Here is a 14,354-nt window from a genome sequence, read left to right as displayed (position 1 = left end):
TGTACTCTGGGATCTACAATATAAATATAGACAGAGTATTACCTTGGCTTCATATGCCAGCAAAGCTAATCCTCCTAGCAGCTGTTACCACTCAAGTACAAAATGAATATGAATTTAACCTTGCCTGGATCTAGCCTAATAAATTCTATTGTTTTTCTAAGCACTTCTGTGAATTAAAGTGAACTCTGGGTTGCCATCCAAATGCGTGTATGAGGCCGGAGTGGCTTTTAGGCATATAGCCAAATAGCTTCCCAATTCCCTAATAGGGTATAACTCTCACTCCAGAAGGCGCTTGCATCCAAAGCTGAAAAACAAGCTCTTCGCTATTCCCTTGCTGTTTATATATATATATATCAGCATTGACACAAGGCCTCAGCAGTAGGGCTGTCAGCCTCTAGATGGGGCCTGGAGATCTCGCATTACTAGGAATGATCTCCAGTCAACAGTGCCCAGTTCCACTGAAGAAAATGGCTGGGGAGTGAACTGTATGACATTATACCCTCAAGAGGGCACAGTAGGTTTCCAATGGGGTTGCCAACCTCGAGGTGGTACCTGGAGATCTCTTGTTATTGCAATTGATCCAGATGATCAAGACCAGTTCCTCCTGTTTTGAAGGAGACACTGTATAACGTTATCCCCTGGTGATGCCCTCCCAACCCTACCTTCCCAGGCTCTGTCCCCAAAATCATCAGGCATTTCTCCAACCCAGAGCTGTCAACCCCCATTACCAATCTCCACATGGGACCTGGGGATCTTTGAGAATTACAGCTGATCTCTAGACTACAGCAGTCTGTTCCTGTAGATAAAATTGCTATTTTGAAAGATGGACAGTATGCCATTGCACCCCATGGCAGTCTCTCCCTTCTCAAACTCCATCCTCCCCAAGCTCCACCCCCCCCCGAATCTCCAGGAATCTCCCAACTCAAAGCTGGCAACCCTAATAGTAATTAGGCTTAAGCCTTCTGAAAGGGAATTCCCCCCCCCAAAAAAAAACATATTTCTCAGCTTTCACTGAGCAGATCCTAAGCTGTGTCTCTAAGTCAGTGGTCCCCAACCTGCGGTCCGCGGACCAGTGCCCGGGAAGCTTATTACTGTGGGAGGGGGGGAGAGGGAATAAGGGCCGCGCATGCGCACATGCGCCCTGCGCAGCCAAAATTGCGCATGCGCGAAAGTGCCACACATGCGCGATTTCGGCTGCGCAGGGCGCATGCGTGCAGCGCGGGTGCGGTCACGCATGCGCGCTGCGTGGGCGTGGCCTTCAGCCTGCCGGTCCCCAGCCGAAAAAAGGTTGGGGACCACTGCTCTAAGTGTCTTTCATACCCAATCAGACCCAGGGCAATCACAGGATTTTCCACTCCTAAAAGAAAGCTGGCTGGAAAGAAACCAAATCAGAACAGTGAATCATGCAGAGATACAATGAGCACCTTTATCTGTTTGGGTTCACTGGAGACTTCACTTTTCTTACAAGAGGGTCCTTCATTTATACAGCAGCCTTGGCCATGTCCTTCTCCCTTGCATTTCCCTTGCACCTGAGGATTACAATAGGATGAGGAAAAGGCAATGGTTTGTTTAAAGCCTCCTCATATCGGAATTTATTCTGAGGCAGCACCTCAGAGGCTGAAGACTTTATCAAATGGTAGATGAACCCACAAGAGGTTCAGCCATACTGGACTTAATACTGACCAACAGGCAAGAGTTGGTGGATGAGTTGAAGGAGGTGGGGACCCTAGGGGGAAGTGACCATGTCCTCATAGAATTCCTTTTGAGATGGGGAGCCAAGGAAGCTTGTAGCCAGACGCGGATGTTGGATTTTCGTAGGGCAAACTTTAATAAACTCAGAGACATGATGAGTGTCATACCATGGACGAGAATGCTGGAAGGGAAGGGAGCATGTGAAGGGTGGGCGCTACTCAAACAAGAGCTATTGCATGCTCAATCAATGACTATTCCAGAAAGACGAAAACACTGCAGGAGCTCTAAGAAGCCTATTTGGATGAACAGAGAACTTCAAGAGGAACTAAGAAAGAAAAGGAAAATGTTCAGGAAATGGAGGGAAGGACAGAGCTCTAAAGAAGAGTACCTACAGGTTACTAGGCACTGTAGATCAATCATCAGAAAGGCCAAAGCTGAGAGTGAGCTAAGATTGGCCAGGGAAGCCCATTGTAACAAGAAAAGATTTTTCAGTTATGTGAGGAGCAAACGTAAAGTCAAGGAGGCAATAGGCCCACTGTTGGGTGCAGATGGACAAACTCTAACGAAAGATGCAGAGAAAGCAGAAAGGCTTAGTGCCTATTTTACATCAGTTTTTTCCCACAGGTCAAAGTGTTTAGGCACATCTAGAGATGGCTGTAGCCAAAGGATAGTGTCTGGGTGGCAGGTTAACATGGATAGAGAGGTGGTCGAGAGGCATTTAGCTGCACTGGATGAGTTCAAATCCCCTGGTCCAGATGAAATGCACCCGAGAGTACTCAAAGAACTTTCCAGAGAACTTGCACAGCCCTTGTCCATCATCTTCGGAACCTCTTTAAGGACTGGAGATGTCCCGGAGGACTGGAAAAGAGCAAACGTTATTCCGATCTTCAAAAAAGGGAGGAAGGATGACCCGGGAAACTACAGACCAGTGAGTCTGACCTCTGTTGTGGGGAAGATAATGGAGCAGATATTAAAGGGAGCGATCTGCAAACATCTGGAGGACAGTTTGGTGATCCAAGGAAGTCAGCATGGATTTGTCTCCAACAGGTCCTGCCAGACCAACCTAGTTTCGTTTTTTGACCAAGTAACAGGTTTGCTGGATCGGGGAAATTCGGTTGATGTCATTTACTTGGATTTTAGTAAAGCTTTTGACAAGGTTCCCCATGATGTTCTGATGGATAAGTTGAAGGACTGCAATCTGGATTTTCAGATAGTTAGGTGGATAGGGCATTGGTTAGAGAACCACACTCAAAGAGTTGTTGTCAATGGTGTTTCATCAGACTGGAGAGAGGTGAGTAGCGGGGTACCTCAGGGCTCGGTGCTCGGCCCGGTACTTTTTAACATATTTATTAATGATCTAGATGAGGGCGTGGAGGGACTACTCATCAAGTTTGCAGATGACACCAAATTGGGAGGACTGGCAAATACTCCGGAAGATAGAGACAGAGTTCAACGAGATCTGAACACAATGGAAAAATGGGCAAATGAGAACAAGATGCAATTTAATAAAGATAAGTGTAAAGTTCTGCATCTGGGTCAGAAAAATGAAAAGCATGCCTACTGGATGGGGGATACGCTTCTAGGTAGCACTGTGTGTGAACGAGACCTTGGGGTACTTGTGGATTGTAAACTAAACATGAGCAGGCAGTGTGATGCAGCAGTAAAAAAGGCAAATGCCATTTTGGGCTGTATCAACAGAGGCATCACATCAAAATCACAAGATGTCATAGTCCCATTGTATACGGCACTGGTCAGACCACACCTGGAGTATTGTGTGCAGTTCTGGAGGCCTCACTTCAAGAAGGACGTAGATAAAATTGAAAGGGTACAGAGGAGAGCGACGAAGATGATCTGGGGCCAAGGGACCAAGCCCTATGAAGATAGGTTGAGGGACTTGGGAATGTTCAGCCTGGAGAAAAGGAGGTTGAGAGGGGACATGATAGCCCTCTTTAAGTATTTGAAAGGTTGTCACTTGGAGGAGGGCAGGATGCTGTTTCTGCTGGCTGCAGAGGAGAGGACACGCAGTAATGGGTTTAAACTTCAAGTACAACGATATAGGCTAGATATCAGGAAAAAGTTTTTCACAGTCAGAGTAGTTCAGCAGTGGAATAGGCTGCCTAAGGAGGTGGTGAGCTCCCCCTCACTGGAAGTCTTCAAGCAAAGGTTGGATACACACTTTTCTTGGAAACTTTAGGATGCTTAGGGCTGATCCTGCGTTGAGCAGGGGGTTGGACTAGATGGCCTGTATGGCCCTTTCCAACTCTATGATTCTATGATTCTAGATGGCTATTAGTTCCACAGTGCATAATCTAGGAATTACTGGACAAGTAGGAAGCCTTGTGCAGCACAACTGTATACTTCAGCAACTACTACACTTTCAGTGGGATGTTCAAGCCGGCAAGAGAGAAAGGGAAATGACTGAGGCCACTGTTACACACTGCTTTTGTGTATATAAATAAGCTTGTTTATTTGAACTCCAGATATAGAAACAAAGGAACGACTCACTCTATTCCTTCCCTGCTGGAACCTACGTCTTCTGAAAAGGGGAAATTTGAATACAAAATGTGTAAGCTTCAATAGGTTTTGTTTTTAAAGCAAGTGTCTATACCTGTATGATTCCTGAACCAAGAAAAAGAGCAACACGGAGAGGTCTCCCCAATGGCAAAACCTGCTTTTGGGGGGTGGAATTCTTACCATCATACTCCAAACAAGGTTCCTCCCTGTCTCCCAACCCGCCTGGCAAACCCCAAATTGCCAGGAATTTCCCCAAAACTGGGCACCCAAATCAAGACCTATCAGAGCAAGACATTTACGTATTGCATTTCCTCTTATATGTGAGAACAGCCGCAAATGTAAAAAAGCAAGAATGTAAAAAACCCAAACTGGCAAAGGGTAGCCTTGTTCAAGCAGCCAGCTTCACCGCATTAAAATAATTCAATTTTCTTTGTTGCTGTTGTTGTTTGTTGCTAAATTAGGTTTTTATTTGAATGCACCCCTCTGTTTCTCTTTCACACACAAAAGGTAGTCTATTGGAGCGGGGATTCTGATTTACTTATTTATTTTGCGGCAGCCGCAGCTTTATTTTGCCGTTGTTCCTTTTTCGTTCTGCTCTGTAGTCTTAATATATTTCTTGAACCCTTTCTGGGATAAACAAACTTTAGTTTAATTTTTAACAACTACAGCAAGAAGCCAAAAAAATCCCGCTCTCATTTTTCACTAATACAAGCAGATCATCAATGGCTGGATCAGGTACCAGAAAGAGCTCCTCCAGCCACAACAGTCGGTCGAAGAGGACGACTGACTTCAAAACTACGTTACCCAGCATACCATGCGCGGACTTCCGGAAGCCACGGAAGCTCTTCTGGGTCAATGAATGATGGCGGCGCTGGGAGTAACCCGATGCTTACAGAGCGGGCGGCCTTTTGTAGTGTCTCTTGCCCCAAGATGGTGGTGCTTGAGCCGAGCCGCATGGGGACGGCGGCAGCTCTGCCAGGGCTCGGAGGCGGGTGAGTCTTTTCTTTTGTATGCATGTTGAAAGCAGCCTTGCCAGGAGGAAGAAGAAAGCGTGCGGACACTCGGCTATGGGGAAGCCGCCCTGTTCGATCAGACGGGCTCATCCCGCCTATAACTTACGCTCCCGTTGCGAGTTTCTGCTCCCTTAAAGAGCACTCCGTCTGTGGTTATGCAAAATGTTTTTTGTAGTTTGTTCAGATTGGCTGTGCACCTTCTATTCAGGCAACAGGAAACAGAATGAATAGTCTCAGCTACAGAAAAATCAGGCAGTAGAAACTAGGATGAAATTAAAGCAAGGTATTTGATGTCCTTTATTTGTAGTCTGCCTTTCCTGAGGATGTGATAGAAAATATGCGATTAAGAAACACACAAGTACGTGGCATTTTCTGACCAAATTAAAAGATTGCCTGATCCATGATTGCCCATTCATACACGTAAGGCATAATTTCACTGTGTATTCTTCTAACAATCAACTTTGACATATGAGCCAGCAATAAAATTGGCTACTTAATTTTTTTGTTATATAAAGATATTGAGTTGGATTCTATGATTTGTTCCATCTGAGCCAGCAGCACTTCCACATGTGTGGTTTAAGCTTTTTCAACTGGCCCCAGAAGCAGGATTATGACCAGCATATTTGAGAAAGGGAATGTTAGGGATGCTCAGTTAGCACATATAACTCTGCACATTGTGTTTAGGATGTAGCTGTTGCATTTTGGCTACATTCCTATGAAATTACCTTGGTTCCATGTTGCTATGTGTTCAGAATTATTTGAGACGTAATAATGTCTGTGGTGTGAAAAAATGCAATCTTGGGGCTAGGATCTGAGCCAGCAAGAAGCTTAATGGGAGTGTGAAGGGTGGGGGTGGGAATCAGTCTGGACAAAGAGACAGGCAAATAGGGAGGGTGAACCAATAGGAATCTGGTGGCAGAATACAATTTTGCCCTGGCAATCTGCTCTTTCTCACATGTGCTCTTGCCCTCACACATACAATTATACATACAGCACAGCAAAAGAAAGGCACAAAACCTGCAATCTCCACATTTGGAGAAGGTGAAAACCGCTGCTGAGTGTGGGTGGGAAAATTCCTGGGAGCAGTGGGTCTTCCACCAGCTTTGTTGCCAAAGCTCCGGATAGGGAAGAAGCCAGACAATGGCAGGACTTCCAGCAAGTTGAAGACCAAACCCAAACTTTTAGTGTCCTGCTCTCAACTGTGCTCCAAAGGGAGTGGTGATGGTGAGAAGATTCCCAAGGTGGATGCCAACACAAAGGTGGAAGGGAGAAAAGCGAACAGGCATGTGCTTTTTCAATGAAAGTGGTGCCTCTGTGTGTAGTTTGTTTTCTGCAATCTCTGTCATGTTTACTGTTGGTCACAATGATGATGATGGGGGGGGGGGGGTTGATGGTAGGCCCAGGCAAGGCAGGAAGACAGGAGGGAACAGGGTGCACACAGTCCGTTCATATGTTGTGCACTCTCTACTCATCCCCCAAGATGATGTTGCTCACCAGCTCTCAGTGTTGTGTGCTGGGAAGTCTCCAACTGTCCTTGGGCAGCCTTGCAGGCTGAGGGTGTAAAGGCACTTCTTTCCAGAGAAGAGCAACCCCTAGAAGACAGAGGGGGTGTGCTTCTTCATATGTGAGCTGGGAGCCTGGCCACCTGTCCAAGAGTGGCAGAGAATGCAGCAGGTCCCTTTGTTGTCATCACTGCTGGAGGAGGTGCAGATGCGGCATGGCAGGAGTTCCACTGAGGGGCTTGGCTGCCAATGATCTGTCGCTGGAGAAGCTGCTTGGGGCTTGCCTGGAACATAGCTACTGCCATGGCTGACCTCCCTCAGTGCTCCCTTAGGCAAAGGGGTTGCCTGTGCAGCCATCCTTGGGGGCCAGGACGTGGCCTTGCACAGGCAGTTCGCCAAAGGCAATTTGCCTGGTGAAGGAGCTGTAGTCACATAGCCCTCTCTCAGCATGGTGGATATTCTACATCAAAACAAGGCAGTCCAGTTTTGTCAGCAGTTGCTGGGCAGAGTCCTCACACTGCCTTTTTCCTATTGGTTGAATATCCCCCAGTCGGGGGCAATCACCTCCTGTTTTAAAAAGTGAGTGGTCTGCCAGTATGGCACATGTTTTATTGTATGGAAAGATTTTTCTTTGGTCTCCTCCTCCCTTCAGTATAACATTGATACATTGTTGGCTTTCAATGCTATTTTTAATCTTCTGCAAAACACTTGCAGTGGGCAATTGCTTGAATTGATTATTACTGTTTAAAGCTATATTTGTTTTGCCTTAATCTTTTGTTTTTATAAATATTTGAACAATCACATTTCCTCCTTTCCTGCAGTTTGGACTAAATCCTTGTTTTTCAGATGAAACCGAATCTAACATTAAGAAGCCTAGTTTCATGGATGAAAGAGTTCAAAGCCTGCTGTACCAGATGACAGGGCTGAACCTCCAGAAGGTGTTTAAACCCATAAAAAAGGAACTTGAACCTCCAAAGTATAAGCTCATGACAAAATTGCAACTGGAGGAGGTATACATCATGAATCTTGTAGAAATATTTCATTTCAGGATACTTCTAGAATCAGCTTTTTATAAACCATGGCTCAGTCAAGAGTTGGCATTTCAGGCTGTTGTAGGCAGGTAGCAACAGTTGTATTATATGGGCAGAAGTCCGTATGCCTGTGGAATGAGCAGTGTGAATTCTAACATTGACTACCTTATCAGCAGTCAAATTTATCCAAAATACCAATACAACATAACCATTTTTATGTTCGTATAACATGTAAAGCGAATTTGAAACAACCCTCCAAATCAGAAATTACCAGGGACTCTCATATTGATCCAGATGCAGTCAAGTACTTGAGTAAAATCCAGTGTCTTCTGGACCTGTGATAATGGGAAAGTTGCCATTTTTCCTCTCATTTGTTTGTGTTTGCAAACAAAAATTTTGTTTTTTGTATCAATCAGTTACAACAATCAGAGAACAAAAAGGAGTTTTTATTTTCTGAATTTGCAGTCCTGAAACATCTAAACAAGTACTTTTGTGAATAGAAGTTAGTAATAGACGGTGTACAAGCTGAGGCCTGTAAGGAATCGTGGGCAGCGTCAGCAGTTTGTTATTCTCACTGTCACCCAAAGAATCTTCCTCTCCAAGACACTTTCCTCTTGAGGACTTGAGCTGGGTCATTTTTCTTCAAACTCATTTTTCCTTTACCTGACACTTCTAGAGCATTTTTGAGCCCATGTCAGCCTTTTTATTTTCTTGGGATTCAGTGGGAAGTACTCCTTTTACTCCTTTTAAAGTGCCCGAGCCTCCGGGGAGGGCGGTATATAAATAAAATAAATAAATCAATAAATATACCTCTACTTTTCCTGAAAGTTCCCATCTAGGCAAGGGCCAGCCAGTTTAATTATAATCTCTAAAATGTATGCATTTGGTATTTTTCACGAATGCTTGGAACAGTTGTTAAGTTTTGATGTTGCCGTATTAGAAATGTAGCACTTTTATTAAAAATGCAAAGAAAACAATAAAAAATACTTCTGAAATTTTAATGCTGTTAATAACACATAATTACTTACATCTCTGTCTTTGAAATGATGTTGTCAGGATCTGACAGTGTCTTTTTTTCATGGCTGCCTTATTGCCATGGTGGGTGAGCTCCTTTTAAAGTGCCCATGCGACTTGAATGATTCACTGCCATTAGCCCCTTTTCTTTTATTTTTAGGCTATGAGGAATGCTGTTGAGAAAGCCAGAGAGAGACTGGAAATGCCTCCTGTATTAAGTGAACGGGAACCAGTGAATGATGTTTTATCAGAAGACAAGATTCTTGATGGAGCTGAGCCTTACAAATATGTTTTTACAGACATAACATATGATACTCTGCACCGTGTGAGTCTTGTTAGTTGCTCTCAGCTTGACTTACCTGATAGCCTCAAACTGCTTGATTTGTAATTTCACTAATAGACCTGTACTTGTACTTGAAGAGGAAACAGCCAATTTCCCTTAGTTTGTTATATGTACTAGACCACAAATGTAAAGGAAATGGTACCAAATGGGAGGATATGCATAATGGTACATAGGAAGAACGTAGGCTAAATATTTCAAGTCAGGCACAAAGTAGATCTTTATTTCATTTTTAAAGTATTTTTGTGGCTTTTGTCCAGTAGTTTTATACAGACCTGAGATACATTTGCTTCAAGAAATTGGTTTGAATTAGGGCTGATGCTTGATTAAAGCAATATTGGTCAATTTAGTAATTTGAGATTTATTTGTTATGCATAAAGACAAGATTTCTGAAGAAAAATTATATAGGATTGGATCCCATAGATCTCTTACACTAATAGTGGTGCTTTTCTTTGTAGGTACCCTACTGCTGAAGTAAGAGACTTTACCACTATGTTAGTGGAAAATACTTCCAATAAAGCAACATATCTGTGGGATTAAATTCATTGGATGTATTGGCGCAAATTAGTGCGCTTTTATCTTTTCATTGTATGCATTTATTAGAATTCCTTTTATTTCATTTTAGTTTTGTTGTGTGACTGAGGAAGATTCCAAGTCCGGGAATTTCATTCCTTTAGATTTCTATCTCAGCAAGGCAAAAGGATTTTTCCTACCTTCATAGGCTCAGCAGGAGTGTGGAGCACAGCATCTCGGGGATCCCATTTTTATGATAAAGATTGTTGTTGTTATTAGGTGCAAAGTTGTGTCTGACCCATCATGACCCCATGGACAGTGATCCTCCAGGCCTTCCTGACTTCTACCATTCCTTTAGCTGAGAATCCAAGAGCATGATAAAGATATATAACCTTAATTAAGTTCTTTGTCTGGCAGCTTGCTGGGGGGTAAAATGGTAATGACTGGGGAAGGGAATGGCAAACCACCCTGTATTGAGTCTGCCAAGAAAATGCTGGAGGGTGTCACCCCAGGGGTCAGACATGACTCGGTGCTTGCACAGGGGATACCTTTACCTGACTAAAATGGCAGTCCTATTTGGGCTGAGTTCGTTTCAGGATGGATAGCTACATTTGTTAAATTAATATTTTGTAGCATGATGGGTCAGAGTGCAAACTTAAGACTCAGTACTCTGCTGCAGTTCATAAGTAAGAATTAATAGAGCTATGATTAAAATTCCAACTCTACTTTTCCCTTTCATTTTAGGAACGTTTCATTGTAGTTCGTGAAACAAACGGAGTATTACGCAAAGCCAGTTGGGAGGAACGGGACAGGATGATACAAATCTTCTTCCCAAGAGAAGGCCGTGAAATTACCGCTCCACCTGTATTTAAGGATGAGAACCTTATGGTAAAATATGTTGGTAGGCTTTGAGAAAGTCATTTAACTTACTTCATATGGGTAACAGCAAGTCCATGGCCTGGTCAGTTTGTTTTGCAACCTCTTTCCTGTTTCCATTGTGTCAGTGTTTCTCTACCATGTTTATTTTCACTCCTGTACTGCTGACCCAATCATAACTAAATTTGACTGAGCATGTGACATATAAAACTCTTAATGAATCATTCTTGGGATACTGTTGGATCAGATTCAGACAAATGTTTTCAAAGTCTTCCATGTTTAGAACATAATCTGCATGCCTCTACCCATCACCAACAGCAGGCCCAAATTCCCCAGGAGAGGGGGATTCACCTGGGACAAGATTGAGCGGTTGCTGGATGATGGGATGCAGGAGTTGCTAGTGGAGGGAGTAAAATGGATATGCATTTCACCTTGCCAGATGAAACTGGAGGTGGGAGCATGTCAGACACCTGTGTATGATTCTGGAAGCCTCTCTATTGATGGAGGCCCAGGTCATGAGGGTAGCCAATCTGGCATTTATCCATCTTCATCAGGCAAGGCTACTAGCGCACTATCTGTCCTCAGATCACTTGGCCACAGTGATCTGTACAATGGGTCACCTCCAGGATTTCTGTAACTCGCTGTATGCTGGCCTTTCCTTGTCCTTGGCCTGGAAATTGCAAGCTGGTGCAAAATGCAGTTGCTAGGGTCTTCACATTAACACCATGGATGGCCCATAGCCAGCCAATGCTGAGGCAGCTGTATTGGTTGCCAGCTGCAACCCAGGTCAGATTCAAGGTTCTGGTACTGGACTTTAAGGCCATCTGCAGTCTGAGCCCCTCATATCTGCAGGCCCACTTACCCTCCCTCCTATGCTCCCCGCAGTGCTCTTCACTCGGTGAGTGAAAACTTGTTGTTGTTCCCTGGTCCAGAAGAGGTACGTCTGGGTCTCAACCCAGGCCAGGGCCTTTTCTGTACGCCTGACCATGACCTGGTGGAATGAGCTCCTGGGGAAGCTGAGAGCTCTGTCGATGCTTTCCCAGTTCCGCAGTGCCTGCAAGATGGAGCTCGTCCACTAAGTCTTTGGGCAAGGCCAGGGCAATTAGATATAGGCCCCTCACTCCTGAATCGGCTACAACATCTGCTGCTCCCTGATCACCATCTATCCCAAGGCAGGGTTTTTTGGGAAGTTGCGGATTAGAGAGGGGAGGGAGGTTATTTTCACTGCCAGGGAGAGATAATTTTATCTTATTGGGGTTTTATTGTGAGGCTTTTAAATATGTAACTCACCATGAGCTAGCTTGGTGGGCTATAAAACAAATAATAAGTTTGGTGGCTTTCGTTCTATTTTTACCTAAAGGCCAATAGTTTAGTTTTTTTTTAAGTAAGAACCTTAGGCAAATACTAAGTTGAACTCTATGAAAGATTCAGATTTACAGCATATTAACACAATGCCCTTTAACTGCTTTGAAATCAGTTTGTCACTAGAACGTTCCCAAATGTGACAATTTACTTCCAATTTCAAGTAAAATTTATCCATAAGGAAAATAGTGTATTTTTTAAAGCAATAACTTTCCTTAGTGATCAGTTGAAGTCTGTCATCTAGCTGTCTGGAACTGGGATGTTGCTTTTACTGATTTGGGTTTGGGTTTTTTTGAGAAATAAGAGGATTGAAATAGAGCAACAATTGTTGTTTTTAGGAGGTGTTTCGTCAGGACCGTCATGAAGAGCTCCTTGATCGCTGCCTTATACAATTTGAGCCGGATTCACCTGACTATATCAGGGTGAGTTCCTAACATTGGAGAAGGGTATTTGGGTCATTACAGAGACAACTACATGTATTTAAATCCAGAAAGCAGACATTAATGTTCCAACTCTTTCTTGGGCAGATTCACCATCGTACGTATGAAGACATTGATAAGCATGTGAAGTATGACCACCTGCGTTCAACGAGACACTTTGGAGGAATGGTGTGGTATCTTGTAAATATGAAGAGGACAGATGGGTTGCTGATAGACCTGATTCAACGGGATTTGTAAGTAATGCTTGACAAGTTAAAAATGTACATGTAGAAGGATTTCCATAAACGTTACTTGTTTATTACAGTAGTTAGTATTGTATTAAATGGTTCATGAAAAGCCATTTCAGGTGTACTACTTTTAAAATGTGATTAGGAACAATGCTGTAAATGGATTTCACATAAACTTTGGGCTTCTGTCTTGTGCTTAATAGATTGGTGTGACTCAATTGTTTAACTTTTCTATGCTTACTTTTAATTTTTGTCTGTGTTCTGGTCTCATTGCTGTCCTTAGCATTTGTGCGTAGGTGTGGCTGTAAACATTGAACTCTATCTACACCTCTAAAGAAGGGTTTTTCTCAGGATACAGAAGCAATATATGGCCTTGAGTAACCTGGGACTGGTAGCAGACTATAGTTCTTTAATGAATACTATCATTGGGAGTAAATGATACTGCACTAAGTTGAACAAATTACAAGTAACTTACAGATAGGGCCTACACAGCTGTCAAGTCTTAATTCTGATGAGAATCTTATACAATGTCTTAAGGGTGAAGATCAGCTGGCAGAGTTATTAATGGTATAAATGGTATGGAAAGTGGCTTAAATAATGTCAATAGGAATTTGTGCACATATCTGACAGGTCTTTGCAGGAGCTAAGGCAGGGGTAGTAAACCTGTGGTCCTCCAGATGTCCATGGACTACAATTCCCATGAGCCTGGCAGGGGCTCATGGGAATTATAGTCCATGAACATCTAGAGGACCACAGGTTTACTACTCCTGAGCTGATATGTCCAACTACAGAACTCAATGCAATCCACATACAATGGTATTTAGACCACGATAATTCTATATAGGACAGCACTGTCAGTTACCCAAGCTTGTGTACTAAGTAAATGACATATTAAGCTTGGTTTGGAACTTATTAAAAATTTAAAGAAAATCCTAAACAGAAACATCTAATGTATGCATGAAGGTGGGATTAATGTGTATCTAAATAGAAAAACTGAACTACAAATGTCACAAAACCATACAGGTCAATATAAGTCCCGTGGTTTGGACCTGAAAATGCTGATTTTGAGCAATCTTTTTTCCTGAGCTGATCTATATTTACTATTTAGTTAATAACAGATGTGAATCTAGATCTTAGTGCTGTGCTACCTCATGTGAATGCCTAGATACTTATTATAAATGAACCTTTTTCCAGGTTAGATGATGCCACAAGCTTGATTACCCTTTATCACATGCTCTATCCTGATTGCCAGTCTGCAAGAGAAGCGCAAGAACATGATCTCAAAGGATTAGATTTAATTAAGGTATCTAATAGTTTTCTGCTTTTGAATGTCAAAAAAGCCTAGAAAAATGCATTAATATTGTAGGGTGACACAGCATAAAGTAGTTGTCTTTACCTAGCTTCAAGACAAGAAGAAAGTAACTTGTTGCAGCATAGGAAGGTAAGCAAAGTTCTGACTTGTAAAACTGGCCAGGTTGAAAGTCAGAACTGCTTACCTGCTTAATTTCTAATTAAGTTAGAACAATGGCTTCATACTTAAGTTTTGAATTTTTCCCAAGCTGCTTCATTCATGTTTTAATTTGTTATAGGCATTTGTGAAGACAGAAGTACAAAGAGCTGGATATATTGAACTGGCACTTCAGGTTTATCAAGAAAATTTGCCTCAATCTGAAGTATCGTAAAACAATTCACATGGTCCATTTCATGTAATATCTGAAGTAAAATGTACATAGAACGTAAATAAAATATTGTCACTGTATATCACACAGGATAAAAGATAACTGGCTTGTTCAAGTAAGTATTCTACCTTTTTCATTAAAATCATAATTT

General features: G+C 42.8%; 1 protein-coding gene across 1 annotated transcript; it reads left to right on the top strand.

Annotated features, from left to right (window-relative positions):
- Positions 1–5,029: 5,029 nt before the first annotated feature.
- MRPS22 (mitochondrial ribosomal protein S22) lies at positions 5,030–14,318 on the top strand. The gene is made up of 8 exons (XM_077348953.1): positions 5,030–5,198; positions 7,568–7,731; positions 8,927–9,091; positions 10,364–10,507; positions 12,196–12,279; positions 12,385–12,530; positions 13,719–13,827; positions 14,114–14,318. Exons 1-8 carry the CDS (start codon positions 5,066–5,068, stop codon positions 14,204–14,206), a joined length of 1,038 nt encoding a protein of 345 aa, XP_077205068.1. The 5' UTR covers positions 5,030–5,065; the 3' UTR covers positions 14,207–14,318.
- Positions 14,319–14,354: the final 36 nt, after the last annotated feature.

Source organism: Paroedura picta, chromosome 8 (assembly GCF_049243985.1).
Source record: "Paroedura picta isolate Pp20150507F chromosome 8, Ppicta_v3.0, whole genome shotgun sequence".
NCBI lineage: Eukaryota > Metazoa > Chordata > Lepidosauria > Squamata > Gekkonidae > Paroedura > Paroedura picta.
Note: the sequence above shows the minus strand (reverse complement) of the source record. Positions and strands in the feature narration are given on the sequence as shown.